Source organism: Canis aureus, chromosome 4 (assembly GCF_053574225.1).
Source record: "Canis aureus isolate CA01 chromosome 4, VMU_Caureus_v.1.0, whole genome shotgun sequence".
Taxonomy (NCBI): Eukaryota; Metazoa; Chordata; class Mammalia; order Carnivora; family Canidae; genus Canis; species Canis aureus.
In genome coordinates, this window is record NC_135614.1 from 21,577,331 (window position 1) to 21,590,264 (window position 12,934).

The 12,934-nt window shown below is 40.1% G+C and overlaps 1 protein-coding gene across 4 annotated transcripts in view; it reads left to right on the forward strand.

The window, feature by feature from the left end:
• The window catches only part of TET1 (tet methylcytosine dioxygenase 1), a 139,195-nt gene that overhangs the window by 27,471 nt on the left and 98,790 nt on the right, over window positions 1-12,934 (forward strand). For 2 of the 4 annotated variants that reach the window (XM_077894760.1, XM_077894759.1), the window contains exon 3: window positions 11,093-11,146. In XM_077894760.1, coding sequence (XP_077750886.1) covers window positions 11,093-11,146 — 54 coding nt within the window. Of the gene's footprint in view, window positions 1-10,362; window positions 10,554-10,577; window positions 10,871-11,092; window positions 11,147-12,934 lie in introns of those variants that run through there. The other 2 variants (XM_077894762.1, XM_077894761.1) reach the window with 2 other exon arrangements.

Sequence of the window (12,934 nt, forward strand, 5' to 3'; positions counted from 1 at the left end):
CAGTGCTCATCATGATACATATACTCTTGATCTTCTTCACCTATTTACCTTCTCTCCCTACAACTTCCCCTCTGTGACCATCTATTTGTTCTTAATAGTTAGAGTCTGTTCTTTTGGTTTGTCTCTTTTTCTTTTACCTTTGTTTCTTAAATTCCACATATGAGTGAAATCGTATAGTATTTGTCTTTCTCTGACTGACTTATTTCACTTAGCATTATACTCTCTAGGTCCATCCATGTTGTTACAAATGGCAAGATTTTATTCCTTTCGATGGCTGAATAATATCTTTATTTATTCATCTATCAATGGATACTTGGGCTACTATCACAACTTGGCTATTAAATAATGCTGCAATAAACATTGGGATGCATATATCCTTTCAAATTAGTGTTTTCATATTCTCTGGGTAAATCCACAATAGTGGAATTACTGGATCATAGGGCAGTTCTAGTTTAAATTTTTTGAGGAATCTTCATACTGCGTTCTACCAGTGGCTGCACCAGTGTGCATTCCCACGAGCAGTCTGTGAGCACCTTTTTCTCTACATCCTTGCCAACAGTTGTTGTTTCTTTACCTTAAAGATTTAATTTAATTAATTTGAGGGAGAAGGGGAGAGGCGGGGATTAGGCAGGGGGCAGAGGGAGAGGGAGAAGCAGACGCCCTGATGAGCAGGGACCTCAATGTGGGGCTCAATCCCAGGACCTGAAAGCAGATGCTCAATGGACTGAGCCACACAGGCACCCCTATATCTTTTTTATTAGTGTTTTTTGTACACAGTTTTCTTACCTAGTGACAGCCATGGTTCTCTGTTGTTGCAGTGGATCCACCTGGAAGCCAAGTGCCATATGTCGTACTCTTCATAGTCATTTTAACATTTAACACTAATGTCAACATTTTCCTTCACTGAGTCTTTGGGAGGTTGACTTGCTCGAGGTTCCATATCTAATAGCATCATTGGGATTTGGACCCACCAGGGACATACTGATCTTGTTTAAAATAGTAATTTGATATTGTATAATATTTTAAAGTGGACAGGCCAAGAGGAAATAAAATTTTCTTCTCTCTCTCTTTTTTTAAGATTTTATTTTTAAGTAATCTCTACACTCAGTGTGGGGCTGGAACTCACAACACTGATATCAAGAGTCACATACTCCACCAACTGAACCAGCCAGGCACCCCAAAACTTTCTTTTCAAAACATCTAAAGTAATTGTTTTTTTATTACATGCATAGTTAGTGTTTAATAGAATTGTTGGGTATAGCAATCTTTCACCCCTCCCCACTGAAACTCACTAACACATCATTTATCATAATGAAATAGAAGTAGTTCTATAAAATACGGGTATATGTTCAGAAAGTTAGAGATTTAATTACAGCATCTGTGAATGCAGTTTGACTTATCTCAAATAATGTGATTTAAAGAACCAATGTTATGGGAAATTCACAGTTTATAAATGATAGTAAAACATTAAGAATCAGAGGTGCTTAGGTGGCTCAGTTAGTTGAGCATCAACTCTTGATTTTGGCTCAGGTCATGTTCTCAGGGTCCTGAGACTGAGCCCCTCATTGAGATGCTCCAGGCTCAGCATCTGCTTGAGATTCCTTCTCCCTCTCCCTCTGTTCTTTCCTATTTCTTGCATGCGTGCATGCTCTCTGAAATAAATAAATCTTTAAAAGAAAAGAAGAATCGTTTATTTTAAACAAGAGCTAATGTGCTTGTTGAATAAATACTTGGAAGTGAGGGAAATCAAACATTTTTGGGGGGCAAATTGCATTCTTCTAAAGAGCTTTTATTTATGAGAGACACAGAGAGAGAGGGAGAGACATAGGCAGAGGGAGAAGCAGGCTCCTTGCAGGGAGCCCGATGTGGGACTTGATCCCGGATCCCCGGATCACGACCTGAACCAAAGGCAGATGCTCAACCACTGAGCCACCTAGGCGTCCCCAAAATTGCATTTTCTTAACTAGGTATTAAGAGTGAATATCTGTGGGGGCTAGCCTGGCTAGCTCAGTCGTTAGAGCATTTCTAACGACTGAGCACTTCTTTCTTCTTTCTTCCTTCCTAGAGCATTTCTAATGACTGAGCATTTCTTTCTCCTTCCTTCCTTCCTTCCTTCCTTCCTTTCTTTTTCCTTTTTTTGGGTAAGATTTTATTTATTTGACAGAAAGCAAGCAGCAGAGGGAGAAGGAGAAGCAGGCTTCCTGCTCAGCCCGATGTGAGACTTAATCCCAGGACCCTGGGATCACAACCTGAGCCAAAGGTAGATGCTTAACTGACTGAGCTATACAGGTGCCCCTAAAACATTCCACTCTTGATCTTGGGATTGTGAGTCTGAGTCCCACATTGACTGTAGAGATTACTTAAAATAAAGTCTTTACGGGTACCTGGGTGGCTCAGTTGGTTAAGTATCTGCCTTCAGCTCAGGGTTGGCTTGTGATTCCAGAGTCCTGGGATGGAGCCCCATGTCAGGCTTCCTGATCAGCAGGGAGTCTGCTTCTCCCTTTGCCCTCCTCCTTGCTTGTGTGCTCTTTCTCTCTCAATCTTAAATAAATAAATAAATGAAATCCTTAAGAAAAATCTTTAAAACTAACTAAATAAAATCCTTAAAGAGTGTATCTATGGAAACTCTATTATAATGTTTATGCTAAAACATTCCTAATAAAGATAGGCAAGTTTTTTACTTAAATCTGCAGTTAGCACAATTATAATCTTGAGCTCTATACCTGTTGATTTCTTTCTTTCTTTCTTTCTTTCTCTTTCTTTCTTTCTTTCTTTCTTTCTTTCTTTCTTTCTTTCCTTCCTTCCTTCCTTCCTTCCTTCCTTCCTTCCTTCCTCTTCTTTCTTTCTTTCTTTCTTTCTTTCTTTCTTTCTTTCTTTCTTTCTTCTTTCTTTCTTTTCTTTCCTTTCTTTTCTTTCTTTTCTTTTCTCTCTTTCTTTCTTTCTTTCTTTCTTTCTTTCTTTCTTTCTTTCTTCTTAAGATTTTATTTTTTCATGAGAGATACACAGAGAGAGGCAGAGACATAGGCAGAGGGAGAAGCAGCTTCCTGCAGGGAGCCTGATTCAAGACTCAATCCCAGGACCCTGGGATCACAACCTGAGCCAAAGACAGAGGCCCGACCACTGAGCTACCCAGGTGTCTCTCTCTCTCTCTCTCTCTCTCTTTTTTAAGATTTTTTTTATTTGAGAGAAAGAGAGTGCATGGGGAAGTGGAGGATGGGGAAGGGCAGAGGGAGAGGAACAGAATTTTAAGCAGACTCCCTGCTGAGCACAGAGCCAGGCAGGGGCCAATCTCAGTACCTGAAGATCATAACCTGAGCAAAATCAAGAGTTGGTCACTCAAGAGACTGAGCCACTCAGGTGCTCCTATACCTGTTAATTTCTAAGGTGAGCTGTGATGAAAATAATCTTTTTGGTTTTTTGTTATGGCAAGTATATCCTCCTGACTTCACAAGGTATTTCTAAAGGGCTTTACAAAAGTTTTAAAAGATCACCTTCAAACACAGAAATGGTAGCAAGGTAAAACTGTCTCTACTATGAAATTTGAGGACTATTTTTTTTATTTTATTATTTATTTTTAAAGATTTTAGTTATTTATTCACGAGAGACACACACAGAGAGAGGCAGAGACATAGGCAGAGGGAGAAGCAGGCTCCATGCGGGGAGCCTGACATGGGACTCCATCCCGAGTCTCCAGGATCACACCCTGGGCTGAAGGCGGCGCTAAACCGCTGAGCCACCCGGGCTGCCCCTATTTTATTTTAAATAAGAGATACTGTGCCCTTTGAATAAGTATTTGGCTGTCAGGAAAATCAGACTTTGGAAGAAAATTTGACTTTAGGCATTCTATTATTAAAAATATTACAGACTCAATATTACAGGCAAGTTTTTTTTTTTTTAATTCGTTCTGAAAAATATATTTCCTGTCTTCTCTCTAGCTGAGTTAGACTCCATGGAAAAAAGATCTCTTAAATCAGAGATCCAAAAGGTATTAAGAAGTGCCTCCAATATAGTGGGTATTCTCTATTCTATTCCTGGAATGAACAAAGGGTACCCCTTACTCCAAATATCAAAGGCATCTGTCTGGTACAGCTACTCAGCTGAAAGAATAACATTACCTGGCAACAAGTTTATGTCTCTATAGAATGTGTGAAACTGGCAAATGAGTTCAAATACTAAAGGAGTTAACCCTTCCTGGATAACTGATCTATCTTAACAAAAATTTTACATACATTCATTTCCAAAACATGCTTTTCTTTGATTAGGAGATTTAGTTATATCAAGGGTGTTTTCTACCTTAAAAACCAGGATTTTCAGATCTAAGATAAACCAATCGCCTCTCCTTAGTTTTTTCCTGGAGAAAGTTGCTAATATTTGTGATCTTCAATTTAACAAGAGCATCCTTGTTGGCTTTTGAAAGGACTAATTATGGAAACTTGAAGAATGGAACACAAAAAGCAGCATTTCAAACTGGAATGGTAGGGAATTAAAAGCTGATTCCATCTCTTCATGTGCAAGCTCAGTGATCAGCCTTTTATATGAATTGTCCCCTTTGCCTCTTCACAACCATACTCTAGTGTGACTTTTCCTTAGCCAAAATACTACCTGTCCTTGCACATGCTCTTACCTTCATCTAGGACACATCCCTTTCTTCCCTTTCTCTAAATTTCACCAACTCCTGTTTATCCTCTGGGTTTCAGTGGACATGTCGCTTCCTCTGGGAAGCCTTCTCTGCCTTTCTTAGCATTCTGGGCTCATCTCCATTTTATACTGCATCATGATTGTCTGTGTCTCTCCTGAGTTGATAGGTTCAGGAGTGGCAGGCCCAGCACCATTTCTGCATATTGGAAGTCCCTAACATTTAAAAAAATATTTTATTTACTTATTTGAAAGAACTGAGCAAGCAAAAGAGAGCACTAGCAGGTGGAGAGGGAGAAGCAGACTCCCCATTGAGCAGGGAGCCCAATGTGGGTCTCAATCCCAAGACCCTGAGAATATGACCTGAGCCAAAGGCAGATCCTTAACCGACTGAGCCACCCAGGTGCCCTTGATGTCTCCAATATTTTTTAAGTTTTTGTATGCGTTTTTATTGTGATTTTTTTATTATTAAGTTGTTTAAAGGTTTAAGTGGGAACAGTGTTCTTGGATGTGAGGTCTTTTAAGGTTCAACAATTTTGATTTGGCTAAACGGGATAACTAGATCTAACTTTCTCAGAAATTAGTTGTGTGGGTGAAAAATGATTTGAGCTTCTCAGTGAAACAATAAATGCTTATAATTTTTTCTATTAGACTTAGTGAGACTATTAGGTTATCTAACAACTGAGGATACAATGCTATCCAGTGTCAGTTCTGCAGCAGGAATGACAGGGAGAAGCCCAAAGACACAGAACTTCCTTTAAAAAAAGGGGGGGGGATCCCTGGGTGGCGCAGCGATTTAGCGCCTGCCTTTGGCCCAGGGCGCGATCCTGGAGACCCGGGTTCGAATCCCACGTCAGGCTCCCGGTGCATGGAGCCTGCTTCTCCCTCTATGTCTCTGCCTCTCTCTCTCTCTCTCTCACTGTGTGCCTATCATAAATAAATAAAATTAAAAAAAATAAAAAAAGGGGGGATATTATTGATTACAAAACACACAGGACAGAATGGCAAATAATAAGAAGCAAACTTCAATATATAATTCACAGAAGGGGACATTTTTCTAAATAGCAGCATTCTTTGTAATTTCTTTGTTTTGGCAAAAACCCATAGTTACTCTTACCAGATTTCTCTGTCCAAATTATGAATCTAGACTGTAATGCAGTAGGCTTGTTGATTTCAAGGTAGTACTGAGAACTGTTGAGAAATTGAGAGGTGATATTTCAGCCCCATTAGTCGCTGGCATTAACTCTGGTTCACTTCATTGTCAGCAGTTCTCACTCAGCAACTATTGGAGACCCATCGCTCACTTGTTCCTTAATTCTTGTTATTGAAGAGCAGTTATTTTTACCAGAAGCAAGCAGGATGGCTAGAGGGAATGGGGTAGTCATTAGGTAGACTTGGCCCCTTAGAAGGAAAAAGGGCTACTGCAGATAAGCCACAGGGAAGGAAGTGGGGGAGGGAAGCCAGGGAAAGGCTGCCTGAGGAGATCGGCCCCCTAGACCCAGACCATTATTGTTTACCCAATCACCCAGGAAGATCTCCTGTTAATTGAAAGTTTCTGTAGTCTCCTAAGAAATAAAACCAAACTAACTTTGAGATCTCCTTTAGAATTGTGAAAAAAAACGAGCCATCTTTTTCTTAATGATTGAAAATTTATAAAATATGGTATTTGAAATATGTCTTTACCCAGGTGTCCTGGGAAAAGCTATGACCCCCCCCCCCCCCCCCCCCCCCCAGCAATAGGGGAGAAGAGAAATATAGGAGGATTTCATGGGAGAAGAGAGTGTGACTAATACTGGAAGGATTTTGTTCTGGAGAAGTGTCAAGTTTGAGGAATCGTGATGACTTCTGAGATTACCTTAGAAGAAAACACCTGTTTTTGTAGGTCTAGTAAGCAGTGTTTGTAGGTCTAGTTTCTTGTGGATGCAGAGTGGCTTGTGCTTAGAAAGAGTAGAATGTGAAATTACTCATAAACTTATTTCTGAGGGCACAAAATTTATTTTTTAAAAGCACACCTAACATAAGGTTCATTTAAATACCAGTCTTCTAGAAACCTGAGCCAATTCTCCTCTCTTCTAAAAATGAAGTGTGTGGTTTTGAAGACCTTTCAACCTTAAAGGTTATTAGGAGTTATAGCGAAAGCAGTGTAGATGGTTGGTTATACCTCTCCTCAAGTCCAGTTTTAACTTGCTGTATAAGGTAAATTAAGTAATTCTATCTCTTTAAGCCTTAGTTTACCTATGAAATAATGTAGTTAGGCTCAATTTTCTCTGATGTTCTTTTTTTAGTTCTATAATCATGCAATTTTCAAGAGAAAAGAGATCTCATTTTGTAATATTTGCAAGAACCTAATAATCTAGAACTATTACAAAATTAAATACATCTTATGCAACTTCATAATCATAATTCCTTGTGAGAAGAACAAATAGATCTAAGAGACAAAAACAAGTTCTGAATAAGTCGGACTATGGCACAGAGTTTCATAGTTTCTGATCTGCCATTCTTCCAACTGAATCTAGTTCTATGCACTTTGCCCTAAATAATAAGAGAATGGGAATGGCTCTCCAGCCCTCCAATTTCTCTGCTAGTAATGTCTGGTTATTTTCTCCATCAAAGCTCACCATCACCTAAGTCCTGAGCTGAGAGACCATCAAATCGCTAAGTATAGGATTTAGAGCAGATGGTCATAACAAATATAGGTTACCAATCTATTCTGTGTCCGAACAAGTGCAGATCTTCATGGTGTAGTATCAGTTGGATATTTTGAGCTAATGTTAGCTCTGGTCACTTGAATTAACCCTCATATTTAGCTGAGAAGAGCTGTGGCTTTATTTATTAATTCATTTTACAGAACAATGCACACAGACCTGCAATATTTGCTAGTTTGCCAAGTGCAGCGTTGTATGGCTTCATGAGTATCCCATGCAGTGAAAATGCCTGTCAATGGGGCTTTAAAAGTGGACTTCTCACTGACTTGGATACTCAGTACACCTAACAGTCTGAGCCTGATTTTATTTTATTTTATTTTGTTTTATTTTATTGAGACAAACATGGATCACACAGGTAATAGATGGATTTTAAATATATAATTATATATCCTGACCCACCTTACTAAATATTGAATGATCGAGCTGGGGAATATGTTGATGCCTTTTAAAAATTATATTTAGGTATTCAAGGTGGAGAAGTATAACGTGTAATTGAAATGCAAGAAATGTAGGGCTACCCTTGTGTGCACTGCTGACGAGAGTGGAAAATGATATAGCCACTGTAGAAAGTTTAGTGATTCTTTAAATATTTAAACAGAATTATCATATGATACAGCAGTTCTTTTTCTAGATATATAGCAACAAGAATTGAAAGCAGGGACTCACATACTCGTACCCATGTTCACACCAGTATTACTCAAAATAGACAGAAGGTGGGAACAACCCAAATGTACTTCAACAGAAGAATAGATAAACAAATTTGTTGTTTATACACAGTGAAATACTATTGTTTTATTTTATTTATTTATTTATTTAAAGATTTTATCTGTCCATTCATGAAAGACACAGAGGCAGAGACACAGGCAGAGGGAGAAGCAGGCTCCACGCAGGGAGACCAATGTGGGACTTGATCCTGGGACTCCAGGATCACGGCCTGAGCCAAAGGCAGACGCTCAACTGCTGAGCCACCCCCATGTGTCCCACTATTGAGTTTTAAAATGGAATGATATTCTGATACATCTTACATTGTTGATGAACCTTGAAAACATTATGCAAAGTGAAATAAGCCAGACACCGAAGGACACACATCATGCAATACTACTTATATGAGATATTAGAATAGGTGAATTTATAGACCCCAAAAGTAAAATAAAAAGTAGCAAGGATTAAAAAAAAAAAAAAAAAAAAAAAAAAGTAGCAAGGACTGAGAGAAGGCAAATGAAAACTTATTGTTGAATGAATACAGAGTATCTGGGATAATGAAAAGGTGCTGAAAATGGAGAGTGAGAATCATTTCACCACATTGTGAACATACTTAATGCTATTAACCTATACACTTAAAAATGGTTAAAATAGGGGCACCTGGGTGGCTCAGTCCATTAAACATCTGCCTTGGGCTCACCTCCTGGGATCAGGCCCCACATGGGGAAAAATCCCTGCTCAGCAGGGAGTCTACTTGTCCCTCTCTCTGCCCCTCCTGCTTGTACTCTCTCAAATAAACAAAATCTTTTTAAAAAATGGTTAAAGTGGCAGACTTTATGTTATCTTTATTTTATCTCACGCATGCACACACACATACACTTAAAAGAAAAAGAAGTACAGGGCCATTTTCAAGTCTCGCTGTATTATTAGGTCCTGTTTTTCCACCTCTTTCATGGTTTTACTTCATTCACCAGGGAGAGCTTCTCAGTGTGGGCTCAGTGTGCTTGAGGATGCCCTGATGGATGTGTTTAAGTCAGAATCCACTGATTTTGCTACAAGGAGGCTTGCTTTTTACATGTGTTAAAAATTTTGAGGGTGGGTAGGTGAGGGAGAGGTAGTTGAACGTGGGAAAACAGGGCATGTTGGACTTAACCATTCCAACAAGTAAGGCGTGCTTTTGTGGCCAACCGAAAGCCTAGGAATCCCGGGTGATGAAACACAGGCCTTCCGGCCCTCACTCTGTTCCTGATTTCTGGTTGTGGGAATCTGTTCTGAATCCAACTGCAAGTGGAAAACCCATCTTTGGCTGAGCAGCCAGGGAGGCCCTCCTGCCAATCCCCTAAATGTGTTGCTGAAACTTTGGCCCTGTGAGGATGGAGCTGAGGCTCTCTTCCCAAGATCTGTGCAGCTGTCAAGGTGGCTGTGATGGGACTGTGACCGGACTCTGCACTACATTTTGGCAGTGACCTTGAGACCTGCCAGCTCACAGCAGCTGTCCTGGTTCCTTCTCTACTGTCGCTGTTGCCAGGCCAGGGAGAGAGCTTAACTCTCTGGCTCTGGCATTCTCAGGGTCTGGCAAATCCCAACTGTGGTGCCCCGCTCTCCCAGTGCCTACCGCCCGCTGAGCGCGGTGGCAGCCCAGGTGCCTGAGTGTGGGTAGCTGCTTGTGCCACCTCTGGCTCAGCTCCCATTCCCCGGAAGTGGGTGGTTCCGTCTGACCATCAGCCGGGTAGGCAGACTGGCTCCGCCTGGGGACCTGTTTGGCAGCTCCACGGAAAGATGCTCTGAGACAGTTGATGATCTTGGGAGACAGAGAAGCCCATAAAGGTGCCCCTTTTTGTCTGAAAGGTGTGAACCCACCTTCTGGACCCGAGGGATTTCTTCAGGAAACGAAGGTCACCAGAAATGTCCAGAGCAAGAGAGAGAAATCTTTTCCTCTGCAGCCACTCAGAGTGGCAAGTGTATTTTGAAAACTCCTCCCCCTCTCCTTGTCCTCATCCTGTCCTTTTCCTTTTAAGTGGCTTCATTAGTGTTTTTTAATCCCCCTTTGTCATTGGACATTTATTGACAGAAATCAAATTGCTGTGTTTCTGGGCAAAGCGCCTGCTGCAAAGAGGTGTGGTTCCCGGGGAATGAGACACGCAGCCCAACAGCTGAGCCTACACTGTCCTCACATAACCTCCCTGCCTTAAATATCGCCAATATTTAGCCTTGCCTTATAAAGTAAAAATGCACAATACCTTCCAGAGTTTCAGCAAGCCCAAATGCCCCCCTCGGCTCGGTTATATCTCCTGTACGTTGGAGGCAGAGCCGCGCACCCCTCCCCCCGCGCAGACCTGCCCTCGGAGCCGCCAAGAGGTTACTAATCAGGGAGCCTCCGCCATCGATCCGATGGCGGAGACCTGGGGGATTTGTGTGCATTGTTTTTGCTGAAGCCTCCTGTGATTTCGGCGCGACCAGATCCTCTGCAGCGCACTCCATGTCGCAGCTTGTGGCTGCCTGTGTCCTGTGGTGAGAGCGGAGCCGCACAGGAGATCCTTTGTCTAGGAAGGCTAGCAGAGAAGATCACTTTGGAGTTGCTAAGCTCTGCATTGCCATTGGCTGCACTCTTTGTGGGGCTGTTTTTGCAAAAGGCATGCCCAGCACGTCTACAGTGCTGGCAGGCCAGGGCTGCCTTTAAACACCATGATAATAATACCAAAAAGCAGTTTGCAGAACTGTTCCACTGTAGAGGCTTCCTCTGCAGAAGCAAGCAAGATGGCTACCTCGTGGGCTTCGCTGTGAAGAATGCAGAGGCTAATTAAGACAGTCTTTAAGGGGAAAAAAGGGTATTTCCCTACTTCATCTTTATGCAAGGCTTTTTTTCAGTGACTTTTAAAGTATACATTTTACATGAGCTCTTTAGGTTCTGCCTAGCAAACATGTTGATAATTTTAAATGGTCTAAATAGTTTTATAGAGAAATAGCCAAAAAAAAATTTTTGGGGGGAGGTGGGAGCTAATTTTTTTTTTCTTAAACGGAGGCTCATTTTGCAATTTGATTTTTTTTAGGTTATAAAAGAAAACAAGAGGCCCCAGAGGGAAAAGAAGCCCAAAGTTTTAAAGGTAATCAGCTATTGATTAAATCATATTTAATTTTTTTGCCATTTCATAGAGTATTTTTCTGTCACTTAGGAGTAAATTTGGAGTACAGTGGATGTGAATTCTCCCAGATTTTCAGTAGATAAATGAATTTTCACTCAACTGAAGTGTTTTTTTCTCTCTCTCCCTCTCTCTCTCTCTCTCTCTTTTTTTGATGTGCTGCATGATGTGCATATTAGCATCCTTTATTTTCAACTCTACACAAGTCTGCAGAAGGAAAAGTTTATATGCAAAGCGTTGTGAATAAAATTTGTTTTCCTGGTAGATCCCTTTGTAGCATCTGCCTTTGTGGTGTTGCACCAGTGTGTAAACTTATGCTCTTAAGGAGAGAGACACTATTTGAAGTTGACAGCTATGATCCATTGTGATTTTAATAGACCTTGCATTAGATACTATTTTAAAATGTGTGGTTTTGCTTTCCAAAGGAAAAGGTCCTTAGAGGTTTTAGTTCAATTTGAAATATGTAAGACATTGAGCTCCGCCAAATTATCATTGCTTAATCCCAAATTCTCATTGTATCATTTTTAATTTTGGCATTCAGAGAGCTGTAGGAATATGCATGTTTTCTTTATTTTCAGTAGTTTGCCTAATGAATATTTAGTAGTAACCTAATTTGGTTCTAAGCTAACAGTCTGGGTTATGAGCTTTGTACAGTATTTAGAAGGGTTAATTTAAAAGCATATGGCACCACTAAAAGTTCAAGGCTAGCTTTAGTTTAGCAAATGAGTGCTTATGTGTTAAACATTTCAAGTGGCCTATTGCTACTATAAATGTAAGCAACCTAGCAAGTAACCTTTTTAATTAAAAAAAGACATATTAAGCAATAAAATGTACTGGTCTTTAAAATTATATCATATATATATAATAATTAATATTATTTTAACCTAACCTTAGCTTTTCTTTTGCAAATAAAGTTTTAGCACTCAAAGAGGAACAACATGTTGAACTATGGATGTGGGAAATTTTTTTATCTCATTTGCTTCCCCAGTTGTGTACCTTGAAAATGTTATTGACACGGAGAACCAAACCTTGCATTGCTTTCAAATTTGTCTGACCACCTTGAGTTTCTGTTTCCTGTGTGTACACGGCGTTGCCATGTACACTTTAATCAACCAACAAGTATTTGTTTAATATTTACCACACAGTCATCAATGTTCTAGGCACTGTGAAATGAATGAAATTGCTTGGCACAAATTCTCATTGGGCCTGGACAAATAGAATACTGGTTGTTTTCAAGGTAAATTAACCCCTCCTATTTTGCTTCTGCAAAATAGTGACCCACCCACCCCCTTTTACTTCCTTCCCCTTCTCCAGCTATGGAATTGTATCATTAAAAAGCCCTGCTTTAATAATTCTTAACCTATTCTTAATACTTTCTGTGTTGGGTGTATCCATCTCAAGGTGTTTTGTCTTCAGATTTTCAAATAAGAAATCATTTTAGTGCTACTGTTAAAATGGCTCTCAAATAGGAGAAAGAGGTCAATTGCATGGACACATTAATATAGAATAAATTTGGTAGCTAAATCATCATCTGCCTTTGCTAGGAAGTAGAATTGGGCTTTGGGAATACTATTTAATTCTATGTTTATTTTGTTAGTCTGTGGGTGTCCTGTCACCTGAAATAAATTTCAGAAGTAAATATACCGTGTGTTGCTTTTTTGAATTATGGCAATGGACTCTGACTTATTTTAAAATAAGTGCTTGTGGGTGGCTGAATTTCATGTGCCACAGCAAGCAGAATTGAATTGTTGC